Source organism: Geospiza fortis, unplaced genomic scaffold (assembly GCF_000277835.1).
Source record: "Geospiza fortis unplaced genomic scaffold, GeoFor_1.0 scaffold324, whole genome shotgun sequence".
In the NCBI taxonomy this organism is placed as follows: domain Eukaryota; kingdom Metazoa; phylum Chordata; class Aves; order Passeriformes; family Thraupidae; genus Geospiza; species Geospiza fortis.
The window spans coordinates 202,276-215,391 of record NW_005054559.1 but is presented as its reverse complement, the minus strand read 5'-3'; the positions used below and the strand labels follow the sequence as shown (position 1 = coordinate 215,391).

Sequence of the window (13,116 nt, the reverse complement as noted above, 5' to 3'; positions counted from 1 at the left end):
ACAGCTATTTTTGAAAACAAAAAGCACTAGCAACACTGGATAAAGCTCAAACCCAAATCCTCCTCCTCCTCCCTTGTGTCCATGCATATCAACCAATGGCAGATGGTATTAAAATATCAATCAGTGGCAAAATACACTCAAACACATTATTTATTGAAATAACAGAAAAATACTGAGAACTTAGTATCAATTAAAGCATCACTGGAAGAACAGAACAGACTTACATAAAGGTTTCTTCAGAGTTCTGGTATTCTGCAGGGTGCCTGTTGTTCTCCTGTAAGTCAGTCGTCTGAATAGGAAATAATTCTATTTTAGATATGTAAACTCAGAATTATAGAGAATTTATAGCATGGAAAATAAAGAATGACATAGTGCTTTTCTTAAAAAAAATTAAAATGTCTCTGATTCGACTATTTAAAAGGCTTTATTTAAAACTATGACAGTCTCAAATTGTTACTGGTAAGGGAATGGAAAGAAAATTTTAAAACATTTTATGCTTTCATATATCAGAGCATAGAAATCAATAGTTTATCAATCTTCTTTTTTCCTATTTCCCTTTTGGCCACGTGATTTTTTTTTGCAACATTAAGAAAAGTAGATAACCTTTGTCCAAAGCAGTCATTGAGCTGTGCATAAGTAGAAATTATCCACCTTTTTCCAGATCACTTTGAAGTTTTCTGTTATTTACTAGTAAAGAAACCAAGTTACCCAGCTTGTGTGAAAATGTAAGAACAGAGTTTCAAGTAAAATCTTCCTGAAGTGTTAAAATCAAGTAGGAAGTTTATGATATAATTGGAGAAGATGGAGCTTTTTAGCACTTTCCTCTTGGCTGTATTTACCCTGGCATGACCATGCCTTTCATTTTCTGTGAAAAAAACCTGGCATGGTCACGGACATATTTTATGAAAAATCCTTTTGACAGGATTTTTCTCCTAAGAAGCTGAGAGACCTTAGAAACAAAATGTAAACAATAATTATCTGCTGCTGTGGAATGCAACAGGTGCATCTTTGATTGGTCTCATGTGGTTGTTTCTAATAAATGGCCAATCACAGTCCAACTGTCTCAGACTCTCTGGTCAGTCACAAGATTTTATTATCATTCCATTCCTTTCCTTTCAAGCCTTCTGATGAAATCCTTTCTTCTATTCTTTTAGTATAGTTTTAGTATATAATTTTCTTTTAATATAATATAGATCATAAAATAATAAATCAGCTTTCTGAAACATGGAGTCAAGATTCTCATCTCTTCCCTCATCCTGGGACCCCTGCGAACACCACAGGCATAAAATCAATTTATCAATATAGTGACAACTGTATTCATGTGAAAGAAAAATAAAACCTGTAATCTTTGCTGACAAACCTTTCTTGGAACTGTTTTGAGGGGATCAAGCCTGCTCTGAGGTTGGTGTCCCCAACACGCTTGGCTTGCCACCACGTGGGATCATCCTGGCTCACAACCTCCAGCACGTGGCGGCGTTTGAAGGGCAGCCCGGCCTCCTGGCAAGGAATGGCTCTGTCCTCTTTGGGGTTATAGCAGAAAAGTGCCCTCATATACACCTGCAAAAGAAAGGTAACGTGTCATTTCTTCTTGTCCTAGCTGGAATTTTAAATGTCTGCCTTTAAAAGGCTTTCCCCAATGCTAACATTGCTATATATATACACTTTATCTCTCTTGCAAGCACTCAAAAATACAGGCACCTGGCAGCTTATGCAGAAAAATAAATTAACTTTCCAAGATACACCCAGAATCGTGGAACATGAGACTCAAAAGACCAAAGTTCCAAGAAACGCTGATCACAATCTACACTAAGTACGAAATGCAATAAAGGAATGGTTGAAAAGAAAATAAGGGGAGGGAGAAAACAGTAAAAATGGATTTTTGGAAAAGTTGCCCAGTTGTAAAGACTGTCCTTAAAATGTTCCTTTAATGCATCAAAATCTACTGTTCAACTTTGGATTTGTATCTTAACACAATTTAACACAACAGCAGAACCACTTCAGAAAGTGATTTGTGGGCTTCAAGGACCAGCAAGCAAGAGCAGGGAGGCAGAGAGACTGACAGAGGAACCTTGTGAGGGACCAGTGGAGCAATCACTTATTGCTGATCAGGTAGGGCAGATGAAATGGGCTGATGGGGTCACATGGTGAATGCAGCTCTGCTTGCAGAGAGGTCCATTTTCACTCAAGTGAGTGGCAAAATGTCCAGAGATAATGGACAGACTGCAGCTGCCACGGTGAGAGGAGACAGCAGAACACTCAATTTAATTACACGTACCAAAAAGAAGAGGCGGGATTTCAGAAATGCTATAAAAGAACATGTGCCAAGATGGAGAGGAGAAGAGTCATGAACAGAAGGGTACTGCACAAAAAAGCACTGTGCTATCTTTGCAGCTCAATGATGAGTCTGTGGCACTTCCCATTGGAGCAGGTTACAGAGGGGTAAAGATGTGCCTCAGTGGTTCAGCTGCATACCTTGCTGTCTTTGAGACGATCTTCTTCTTTGATGGCTGGAATTATCTTCAATGTTATTGACCCTTGAGACTGAGCCTGAGAAAAACAGAAATGGTTTTTTACTTTGAAAGCAGGACAAGGATACAGTGCAGGCTATTCAAGCTCCAGTTAAGGAGCTAGCAGCTGTCTCCTCAAAACTCTAACAGGCCAAGCTAATCCACTATTTAACCGCATTACAGAGAATATCAGGATGTTCCAGACTCCACAACAGTGGAGACATCCACAGTAACTACTTGGCTAAAACATATTAAGACCTGCATTAAAATTCCTTTGTTTGCTTTTAGCAATTGCATTAATATCTGGGCTACAGTTCAGAGTACATTACATAGTTCTGTGGCTTTTAGTACAACACTGACTTAAATTTTTGCAGACTAATAATTTTAAAGTGCTGCTTTGAAAAATACTGATGTGTTTTCTCCATATAGTGGCTAACTTGTTAAGAGTGAAATATAAGCATCTACAAAATAAGCACCTACTTTCACTTTAAAAATCTTTGCTAGGAAATTACAATTATTACTTAGAGTAAACTAAAAAGCACTTCTGGGTCCTTCAGAAATCTAGAATGGGTTTATCTCATCTGTCTTAGATGCCTTAGTTTGCATGAGATGAACTGTGTTGTAGGGAAGCCTGCAGTTCTGCACAAATTAAAAAGCAAACACAAACATTTGTACATTTTCTTCAAAAAATAAACCATGAAAAAGGAAGTGTTACATTTCAGGCATTAACTCACATGGGACATATGTAATTAGAAATGACACAGGACAGATAAATAGCATCCCAAGATCCCCATAAATTAAACTTTACACACTATTTCAAAGTGGGTTTGACACCCCCTGCCCTCCAGGTTAAAAGCAGTCATTGGCATTATTTGGGATTATTTGAACTAAATTGAAATTAGGTGATGGAACTGACAGCAGCCTCCTTACTGTGTCCCTAACTCCACTCCACACCAAGACAAGGGGGAACCACAGCACAAGAGGGAAGTCAAAGATAAAGAAGCATAAGAGCTACACCACTTTCTACCAAGATTTGTGGGTATTCATGTTAGAGAAGCTTGAAACAAGAAATTGCTCATGTCACCAGGAATCTGCTGTTAAAGAACAGACTGACAGCTCTACTGAACACACAGACAAGACTCTCTTCAGCTTCCCAACACACCACATTATGAATCATCTTCTAGGAGTGTATTTACAATTTGCAGCTTGCTTGCCATAAACAAAGCATTAAAGGGAAGTTCTTGACAGAGCAACATGTTAACTTTGTATTTGTATCTTACTTGTACCAATCCAGTTCGCAGAAGTTTCTGAAGTCAAAAGGAGAAGACTAATCCACTGGGAGAAGAAAAACTCTTAATGCAAAGACAAGCAGGGATTGCATCTTTTAACTCTATATTTTAAACTCATGGTTAAATTTCATCATCTACTGTAATTACTAGATCACCAAACAGAAAAGATCTTGAAATGAAAATCAGTGCAGACCAAAATCTGACTTATTTCTTCTGGTCGTTTGTGAAGCACAGTAATACCATTGACTTCTCTTAGTTCATCTCCAACATGGACAAGACCTGGAAAAATGGTAAGGAAATTAAAATAGGTCTAGAGACTGGAAAGCACTACTCCTCTGATGTCCAGCCTAAATCATTAGCATGTACTTCCTTGGCTCCCTCATCCAGACTGATGGATTTAGTACCAAAGCCTTTGCTGGAAATGTGCCTCAGTCTCCTGCCTTTATTCCTAATGGCACTTTTCTTTCCATGCAGCACAGTCTCAAAGGAGAGCAGCATGCAGACAGGCAACTTGTGGCAAGGTACTCTGGAAAGTCACTCTTTGGATCAGTATTAAGTATAGAAAACTGGAATAGTTTCATGAGTGTGCCCAAATCTCATGAAGTCAGGGGACACACAGAATATAAAGGCAGGAATGACATGTCTGTCACCTGACAGATCAACACTTCACACTCTAAGAAAAAATTCTACACTAATTTTTTTTTTAACAAGCCATGAAGAGGCTCTACAAGATTTAGGTTTGTTTATCCAGTTCAATAAGAAATGTTGTACTTATCATATATATAGCTACTGTTAATTGACATAAAGGAATTTCTCAGTAAAGCAAACAGAAAACAACACATGATACTCTGAATAAACCAAGCTACTAGATTAAAAGTTAAAATTCATTCTTTGCATTTTTCTAAAGCTCAAACATACTTCTTCCATTTCTGTTTTCATTTTTTCCCAATAAAAAGCATATGTAATTAGATTAACAGATTACTGATGAAACACAGAAATGCCAACAGCATGCTCAGGAAACTTCAGAGGTTTCCAAATGCAATTCAGAAATGAACTACTGCAATCATACCGCTGCGATCAGCTGCACCACCCCTCATGATCCTTGCTACAATCACAGCTCCTGTGTGTTCATCTCTTCTGATGGTAGCTCCCTGAAATAAAACATACCCCCCACCCAAAAAAAGGTAAGAAGTTTGCCCTGAATTCAGCAACCGGTGAAATAATGTGTATGCTATTATGTCTTTTAAACTGGAATTAATTTATTCTATGGATTTCCTCTTTCTCCTTGATGATTTCCACCATTAATCAAGTTTTGCCCATGCCAAGTGATTATGGGAAGGTGCACCCACCTTCCTTTCTGCTGACTTTGATTATTGTGGTCATCAAAGTCATTCAAGTGTGCAAAACACCTTATTGTAACAAATTCTTTCTCCTCCTCTTCTGACTCTTTATACAATACAGTCAGCACTTTTATATGTAAAAACAACAAAAACCAAGTAATTGGATTTGTTTTTCCTCCTCCTACCTCTGCTGGCAATACAAAGCTTTAATCAGAAATTCAGTCACTGCTTCCTTCTGTGATACACAGAAAGCAGATTTCTTTCCCAATACAACCATTTTTGCTTAGGGAATCAATTCTTCCATTTCCATTTGTATAAAATTAGGACCTTGACAATATAATGCTTATATACAGGTATCAAACATACTCTCACTGACTTTCATGCAAGTGAACACATGAAGTCATTGAATGCTAGCTACAGTATCAAAAAAATTAATAGAAATAATCAGCATAATTGCTTCAACATATACAATTTCTTCACTGTGTTTCCTGGCATTATAAACTATGCCCATAAAGAAGCTAAATGCAAAATTGTGAAAGTGCATTTATCATTTACCAAATTATTTTTATGTTACTTTATAAGCTTCAGAACACTCCAAGTTTCTGAAGGCTATTTGATGACATCTTCAAGTATCTCCTCCATACTCACAATAATACTCTTGCACTATAAAGTTTTATGACTAGAGATGGGTGATCTAATATGTACCAAGGGTTCTTTATTTTTCACTAGCCGAACAATTTTCACTGATTCCTCATCAAAATCATCATCAAAATTATCAGGCAGAGGTGGAAGAGCTGGGTCAAAGTTCTTCTGTGCTACAGTGTCATGTACTACAAGCATTGCCTGCATAAAGGAAATAAAAAACAGTAATGTAATGGAGTAATACTAAAATTCCCATTCTCATGTTTCCAGTATTACAGCAAAATTAAACCTCCCCCTTTCTACCCTCACCACAAATCCTCCAAAGAAGATTTAGCAATTACCTTACCCATCATGTAAACTACACACTGCTGTATGTCAATATTTAAAATAAATCCAGGCAACAACAAAAAATAAAGTGGACAATGAAAAGCAAGAAGGTATCCTTTTCTTCTCCTTTTCTTTTCTGGTCCCTCAGAAAACAGTAAGGAAGGGAAGAATGGAAGACAGCATGGTGCATTATGCAGGAAAGCTGTCTCTTTTCAATTTCCTTCACATCCTAAAGTCTGTGCAGGAAATCCCAGTGGAAAATAAGTTTGGAGGAGGCTTCTATATAACTTTTCTGTTACAAAATGTTTTATCACAATTCTGCAAAGGCATTTCTTTAAGGTCCCCAATGTGGTTTTTACCCTGAGATGTGGTGTTGACAACAGCTGAAGCAGCTCCTTTTCTTCATTATTCACTGGTGCTGTCTGCAACTCTTCTATTACCTTTAAAATAAAAATTTACAACATCAAAATTAAAGGAGTCCACCAGAAAAGACAAAGTATTTACATTTCTGTTGGGTGTTTGCTAACATCTATCATCCATCAAAGTAGTGTGCACAGATCAAAACTGATCCCAGTCCATAGTGCATGAAACCTGAAAGAAACCAAAGTTTCTTCAGCTATTTTTATTAGACAGTACAGAAGACAGCATTAGGAATCAGAATAATAATCCCTAAACATACATTTTAAGAGTTATTCCATCAACAGAATTTCAGAAGTGAGTTCTGAAATTTTAAATTCTATATGGAATACATAAATGAAACAACATTCTTGTATTATTTGATAAAAGAATTTAAACCTTCTGCAACCATCTAGTATTACCTGTGTGGAACATGAAACATAATTTCCCTTGTTCCCCTGCAAAAACTGGACACCAAAATATGCCCTGGACTCTCAGGCACTTTAAATGAAAGATGAGAGAAATAATGGAGGCAATTCTGCACTGGGCTGAGTGGGTGGGAGGACAGAGAAGGCAGGGGAGGGGGGAGGAAGGGAAAATGGGTTGAGACAAAAGAGATTTCCTCACCCTGTTAAGGGTTCTAAGCAGAGAAGTCATATAGTTCTATTAAAAACATCTCTGCTATTCTGAAAATGGAAATTTTGTGTGACTTGACAGGTAGCAGTGCTGAAACTTTTGTGGAGGTGGTACACTGTGTGTGGGAACAGGGAGAGGGGGTGTGCTGCATGTTAAGGGGGGCACTGGGGTCTCTTGACTTTGAAAAGGGAAATATTCCAGCCCCCAAACCTTCCACTGCTCCTTCCTATGCTATGGTAGGAAACAGGTGCATGTAAAGAGCCAGCAAATGCTATAATAAAAACAGTTTGAAGCCTTCTGAAAATGTAGTGTGTCGCTTTGTGTTGTCTCTGTCTCAACTATGACAATTTAGCACACAAAGGAGGCTTACAAGAGAGAGAAAAGCTCTTTACCAAGGCCTGTAGGAACAGGATATGGAGCAGCAGTTTTAAATTGAAAGACAGCAGGCAGGATATAAGGAAGAATAAGATTATCCATATTTAGATTGGATATAAGGAAGAATTTTTTTATGAGGAAGGTGGTGAGATGCTAGAACATCTGCATGGTGAGATGCTGGAAACAAGGCTTCCAAGAGAAGTCTGGGATGCTCCAGCACTGGAAATGTTCAAAATCAGGATGAACAGGGCTGTGAGCAGGGAAAGGTGAGCCTGCCTGTGGTGCTTAGATGAAATCACCTTTGAAGGTCCCTCCAACCCAAACCAACAGCAGTGCTGCCTGGGCTGTAATGGTTCTAAGGCTGAATATAAGATTGAATGTTCAGCTGGAATAGCCTATTCCAACACAGGACTGAGTGCTTTTTGCAGCCTCTCCCTTAGGAAGGTCATCCATAATATCCTTTCCTTCTACCTGAATGTGTCCATCTTCGCTAGACATTTAATGACTTGGTGTTTTTGAGCTCTCATTTCCTTGATTAATCATGGCCAACAGATTACAAAGACAGTTGGGGAAGGTGAGAAATATGTTCACATATAGCACAATTGCAAAACTTTGATTTGTTAGAAAAGCAGGTGTAAATAATAGGAAGATTAGGAGACAAGAATTTTTACTCACATCTTCAACTAATCCTGCTGCACTGTGTAAAACAGGAGTTGGACTCTGTCTTTCATAATGACGGAGCTTTTCATGAATCTGAAAAAAGATTATTCAGGGATATTTCTACAGAGAGATACAAAGATTTCTAAATATACCTACACTGGAATGTTTTTCTATTTAAGGAATATAATTTATCAGAGATGTGTCAGAAAAATAATCTCTCTTAGGGTTATTTTTGTTTTGTTTGGGACTCTTTGTTTTCTTTTTTGCTCATGGTAGTTTCAGACAGTCATAAAATCTGTAAAGACTTTAGGAGCATAAGGAAAAAAATGAAGCCATTTCACATTACTTTTTAGCTATGGGGCACTGTATCTTCATTTTAGCAAGAAGAGCAGAAAAATTTATTTCTGAACAAAATCTGCTAATTGTGAAGCATTATTAATGTTTGTTCTTAAACACACATATGCTATGGTCAGTACAGAATTCTTAAAAAAAAAAAAGTTTGGTAAAATAAACAGTTGATAAATCCAGGGAACAGAGAAAAAGTAAACTGTAAGGAGAATGTCCATAAATAAATATAAACTTTTACCTTCATCAGGTAGCTGAGACTCCTTTCACTGAAGACATCCCTAAGGAATCCCATTTCCTCTTTATGATTTGAATCAGGTCTTAGCTGAGATGTCAAAAGGGCCAAAGTTTCGTGCAATCCTAAATTTAGATTCAGGACAGAACAAAAATATTGTACACAGGATTTCTCACTGGACCTTCTACTGCAGACTTAACAGTCACTACAATTATTTGGGTACCACATTGGTGATCATCAAATTTGCAGAGAGACTCGTGTTTATCTTTTGTTTATCCACCACTCATTTTGCAACACTCCCTTCATAAGTGGCAAACACAGCATCACATTAAGGCAAAAGCTAACAAAGCAATAGATATATATTTCAAAAATTATTTTTCACATTTCCCACTTCATGTTTATTATGCTTTGTTTTAGAGCCCTTCGTTTCCCTCTCACAAATGTTGAATTTTTAGTACCACAGCAGACTCTCAAAATGACTGAATGACCTCCTTCAGCAGCTCTACTTCCCCAGCAGCTTTGCTCACAAGTGTTCTCCTGCCCCTTCTACCTCTGAGGCACCTACAAAAAGCCAGGCCTGACCAGAGGAAGAAAGGACAGGTGTAGATTTCATTGTGGTGGAATCAAAGCTTGTGGTTAGTTCTCTAAAAAGCATTTAAATCACCAATATCCCAATTTTGCAGTACAGAGGGCCAGACAAACACTAGATTTTTCCTGGTGAACCATGTCTGGGAAGACAAGACCAAAATAAAACAGGAAATAAAAAAAGGTGGAGGGGGATCAAATCCATTCCTGTGGCTATTCTCTCCATGAACCTTAGAGTGGATTTTGATCCAGGAGACTCAAACTCACTCCTGCTTTAACCCCAAGCATCATTTAATATCTGTGACTTTCCCCTGGGCAGCATACTGGAGAAGGCAGTAAAGCAGCTTTGAACAAAGTCACTTATTTTAAGTTAAAAGGAAGAATATTAACAAAGTTTACCAACCCCTGTTCAGAAAATATTAAGAAATGACCCAGCAAACAGCAGATATATATGGCCTGATGTTTATTTAGCAGGTGTAGAAGGCACTGTTACACTGAGAGGTCCAACTTTGCCTACAGGAGATTATCAGAATATATTCAAGTCTGTCAGAATATATTCAGGTCTATCAGAATATATTCAGATACATCAGAATATATTCAGGTCTATCAGAATGTATTCAGATTTATCAGAATATATTCAGGTCTATCAGAATATATTCAGATACATCAGAATATATTCAGGTCTATCAGAATGTATTCAGATTTATCAGAATACATATTCAGGTCTGTCAGAATATATTCAGGTCTATTAGATATACATCCAGGTTTATCAGATATATATTCAGGTCTATCAGAATATATTCAGGTGCTCTAGGGTTATTAGGAAACTGTTTCCTGACAAACTTTATTAATTTTCACCTTTTACATTCCACCTTCCTGCTTGTAGGTAATTGTTCAAAAACTCCAGTTGAATTCTCTTAAATCTGTTACATTTTACTCCAATTTGAATTAATTTTATGTGTGACACACCTATGATAAGATTTCAGTCCCTGTTCTGCTGAAAACATGCAGTTGAGTTACCTGAGTCTTCTGAAAGCACTGGCATGGCTCTGTTCTTACTCTTAGACACAAATCTTCAACTTCAACCAAGAGGATTGTTTCTTTTTCTTAGACACAAATCTCCAACTTCAACCAAGAGGATTGTTTCTTCTCTCTGGGCTGTGGTTCAGAGGCAGTCCTGAAATGAGCAAACATAATACCTGAGCTCAAGCATGCAAGAAAAATGTCAGGCATGTAAAAATAGCAATTTTTCTAGTTTTCAGTTTAACCTGGATCAGAGTTCTGCAGCTATTCTGCTATGCAAGTAACAATGCAAAATACTAGGTTATGTAATGAAATGTAAGTAAAATGGAAAAGGTTACATAATAATCGTATTGTATCTGGGATAAAGCTGAGGCTGAAGAGAGTATCTCTCAAGATAGGTAATTTTAACAGGTCTAAATAACTGAAAAAACAGAAAAGAAGGGTTAAAACCACTGGGAAATATCACATGCAGAAACAGAGCATGCAGGAAGATGCCACATCACAAGATGTTCTGGGACTTCCTAAAAGCTCATCTCAAAGAGATGTGCACATCCCTGAATTCTGATGGAAACCATGCTACAGTTACAGCTCCCTAAAGCTGGCAGGACTGGCACTCTGCCAACCTTGGTCACAGGTACTACGGATGTTATAAAAAATAAAGCTACTTCCACTGCTCAGAGATGGCTTTAGATATTTCTCTTGAAGATTTCACTTGTCACTCAGAGCAAATTACTCCAGAGCAATTTTTCTTTTTTTTTTTTTAATTTAAAAAAACCCCAAAACTGAATCTATGCATATAATTGCCAGTCCAAGATGAAACATTGTGTTTCAGGGCACTTACAATCTTGTTCATGCTTATAAAATTCATTGGAGTAGGGAGTAGTATTTTCATTAAAATAAACTTCCATAACAGCACACATACTCCAACTCTTTGCTGAATACAAAAAAGGATGCTCCTCGTGTTTCTATTTGTAGATAAGTCTCTGATATTTTGGCTGCATGAAACAAGTTTGATGCTTCCAATTCAAATTTTCTTGACTAGCTGCCTGAAAATACCATAGTACTGCATGGCAAATTAGCATTTCCTTATTTAGAATTTTCTGGATTCCTGACTTTCTCTACAGCATAGTGAAATACTGAACTCAAGTCACCTGTGTTTTACACCCTGTATTTTCTACCACTACAATTAATTAATCCATCCGGGCATCAAAACATAGCTGAAATTCTCTAAATAAATTAACTGAGTGTTGAAATTTCACTCTAATCCATGGATTGTGCTCCAGTGCATTTTATATACTACATCTTTATTTAAACTCTCTTATTACCTATTGCTTAGAGGAAATAAGCATTTCACTCATACACTTCATGCCAAAGAAATTTATGGGCTGCTTTGGTTCCTTGACTGTGGCATTTCATTTGACACATATTTAAATCTTCTCAAATTATTAAGAAAGAACTTTAATTGCATCCTTCATCTTTGCAACAATGTGTGCTTCCTACAGTCAAACCTATTTAGCACCAAACCCCACGAAAAGCCAAGTTATTTTCCAAATTCTTAGTGGAAAAAAAAGCCCACACAGGAACCTGAAAATACATTTCAGCATCTTAAAAACCTGACAGCAAACTCAGGAGCATCAGAATTAGTCGAGTTAGGCATAGCAATCAAAATGGAGGCTTCCCCTAGAGGCATCTTCCATGCTCTGTAAAAATCCCGTTACACAGAACTGCCTGGAATGAACACTCCAAAGAATGAAAAGAATTCCATAGCCAGGGCTGGCTCTCGGAGGTATTAAAATCTGCCCCAGCATGTGATATTTTGCAAGATGAGTCTCAAAACCATAAATCTGTCCTCTCATCATTGTAGCATCAATAGACTCAAATGCACTTTTCCTCTTTAAAAATACCTACCTAAACCTTAATTCATTTTTCTTGCCCAGCTGCTCCCAAGACTGAATGCCTGAAGTACCTTTCTTACCTAGAAAAAGGGCTGTTAATATTTGGGAAGGGCTAAATAAACTCAACTGATGCTCGCCATGGGGTCAAATCAGGAGATAACACAGAAACGTAATATGACCTGGCATATCCCCATTAACTTATAGAATAAACCTATTGTGGTTCACAGCCTAACACAACATAAAGCTTCTGTAACCCAGATTGTATCATTCAAAGCAGCAGCTGCTTTCAGAAAGCATCTGCAGTCTAACATTTTACATTAGGTCAGAGGACACATCACTATGCTAAGCCGTGATAGCTGAGGGCCACACAGGATTTCTCCTCCTGTCAAACCTGAGTGAAGCTCTTCACGGGTATCTCCTCTAACACAAACACCACTCTGGTGCTGGCCAAAGCACAGACAAAACCGCACAACCCTGCCGGGCACCACCGGGCTGGACTCTTCCTCCGAGCCCCCCGGTCAGGGCCAGCCCCGGCCCAGCCGCGCTGGGCGCCCCGGGCTCAGCCAGGCAACCCCGGGCGGTGTGGGGACCCGGTGACACCCCACCGGCAACGCCAGCAAGGGCTGTCCCGCCCCGGAGAGCTTTATGTGAGCTCCACCGAGCCGGAGGTGATACTTGCGGGCCCAGACCTCCTCACAGCCCCACCGCGTACGGAGCGAGGCTGCGCTCCGCACCGGACCGGAGATGACCCTGCCTGAGCTGTTTCCCGAGCCGCGAGGCGAACACGCTCCGGGGTCACATCCACCAGGGAGCCCTAACCCGGACCGAGCCCCCAGGCACACCCAGCACACACCCGCGGGC

The 13,116-nt window shown here is 38.6% G+C and overlaps 1 protein-coding gene across 2 annotated transcripts in view; it reads right to left on the bottom strand.

Annotated features, from left to right (window-relative positions):
- MPP3 (membrane palmitoylated protein 3) overlaps nucleotides 1-12,337 on the bottom strand; it is a 19,765-nt gene extending 7,428 nt beyond the window's left edge. For both annotated transcript variants that reach the window (XM_005429568.2, XM_014310641.2), the window contains exons 1-11: nucleotides 12,269-12,337; nucleotides 10,358-10,514; nucleotides 8,759-8,877; nucleotides 8,188-8,265; nucleotides 6,465-6,545; nucleotides 5,842-5,979; nucleotides 4,866-4,947; nucleotides 3,990-4,075; nucleotides 2,473-2,547; nucleotides 1,361-1,557; nucleotides 225-289 (exon numbers count right to left, since the gene is read on the bottom strand). In XM_005429568.2, coding sequence (XP_005429625.1) covers nucleotides 225-289; nucleotides 1,361-1,557; nucleotides 2,473-2,547; nucleotides 3,990-4,075; nucleotides 4,866-4,947; nucleotides 5,842-5,979; nucleotides 6,465-6,545; nucleotides 8,188-8,265; nucleotides 8,759-8,877; nucleotides 10,358-10,382 — 946 coding nt within the window. In that variant the 5' untranslated portion in view covers nucleotides 10,383-10,514; nucleotides 12,269-12,337. The remainder of the gene's footprint in view (nucleotides 1-224; nucleotides 290-1,360; nucleotides 1,558-2,472; nucleotides 2,548-3,989; nucleotides 4,076-4,865; nucleotides 4,948-5,841; nucleotides 5,980-6,464; nucleotides 6,546-8,187; nucleotides 8,266-8,758; nucleotides 8,878-10,357; nucleotides 10,515-12,268) is intronic.
- Nucleotides 12,338-13,116: the final 779 nt, after the last annotated feature.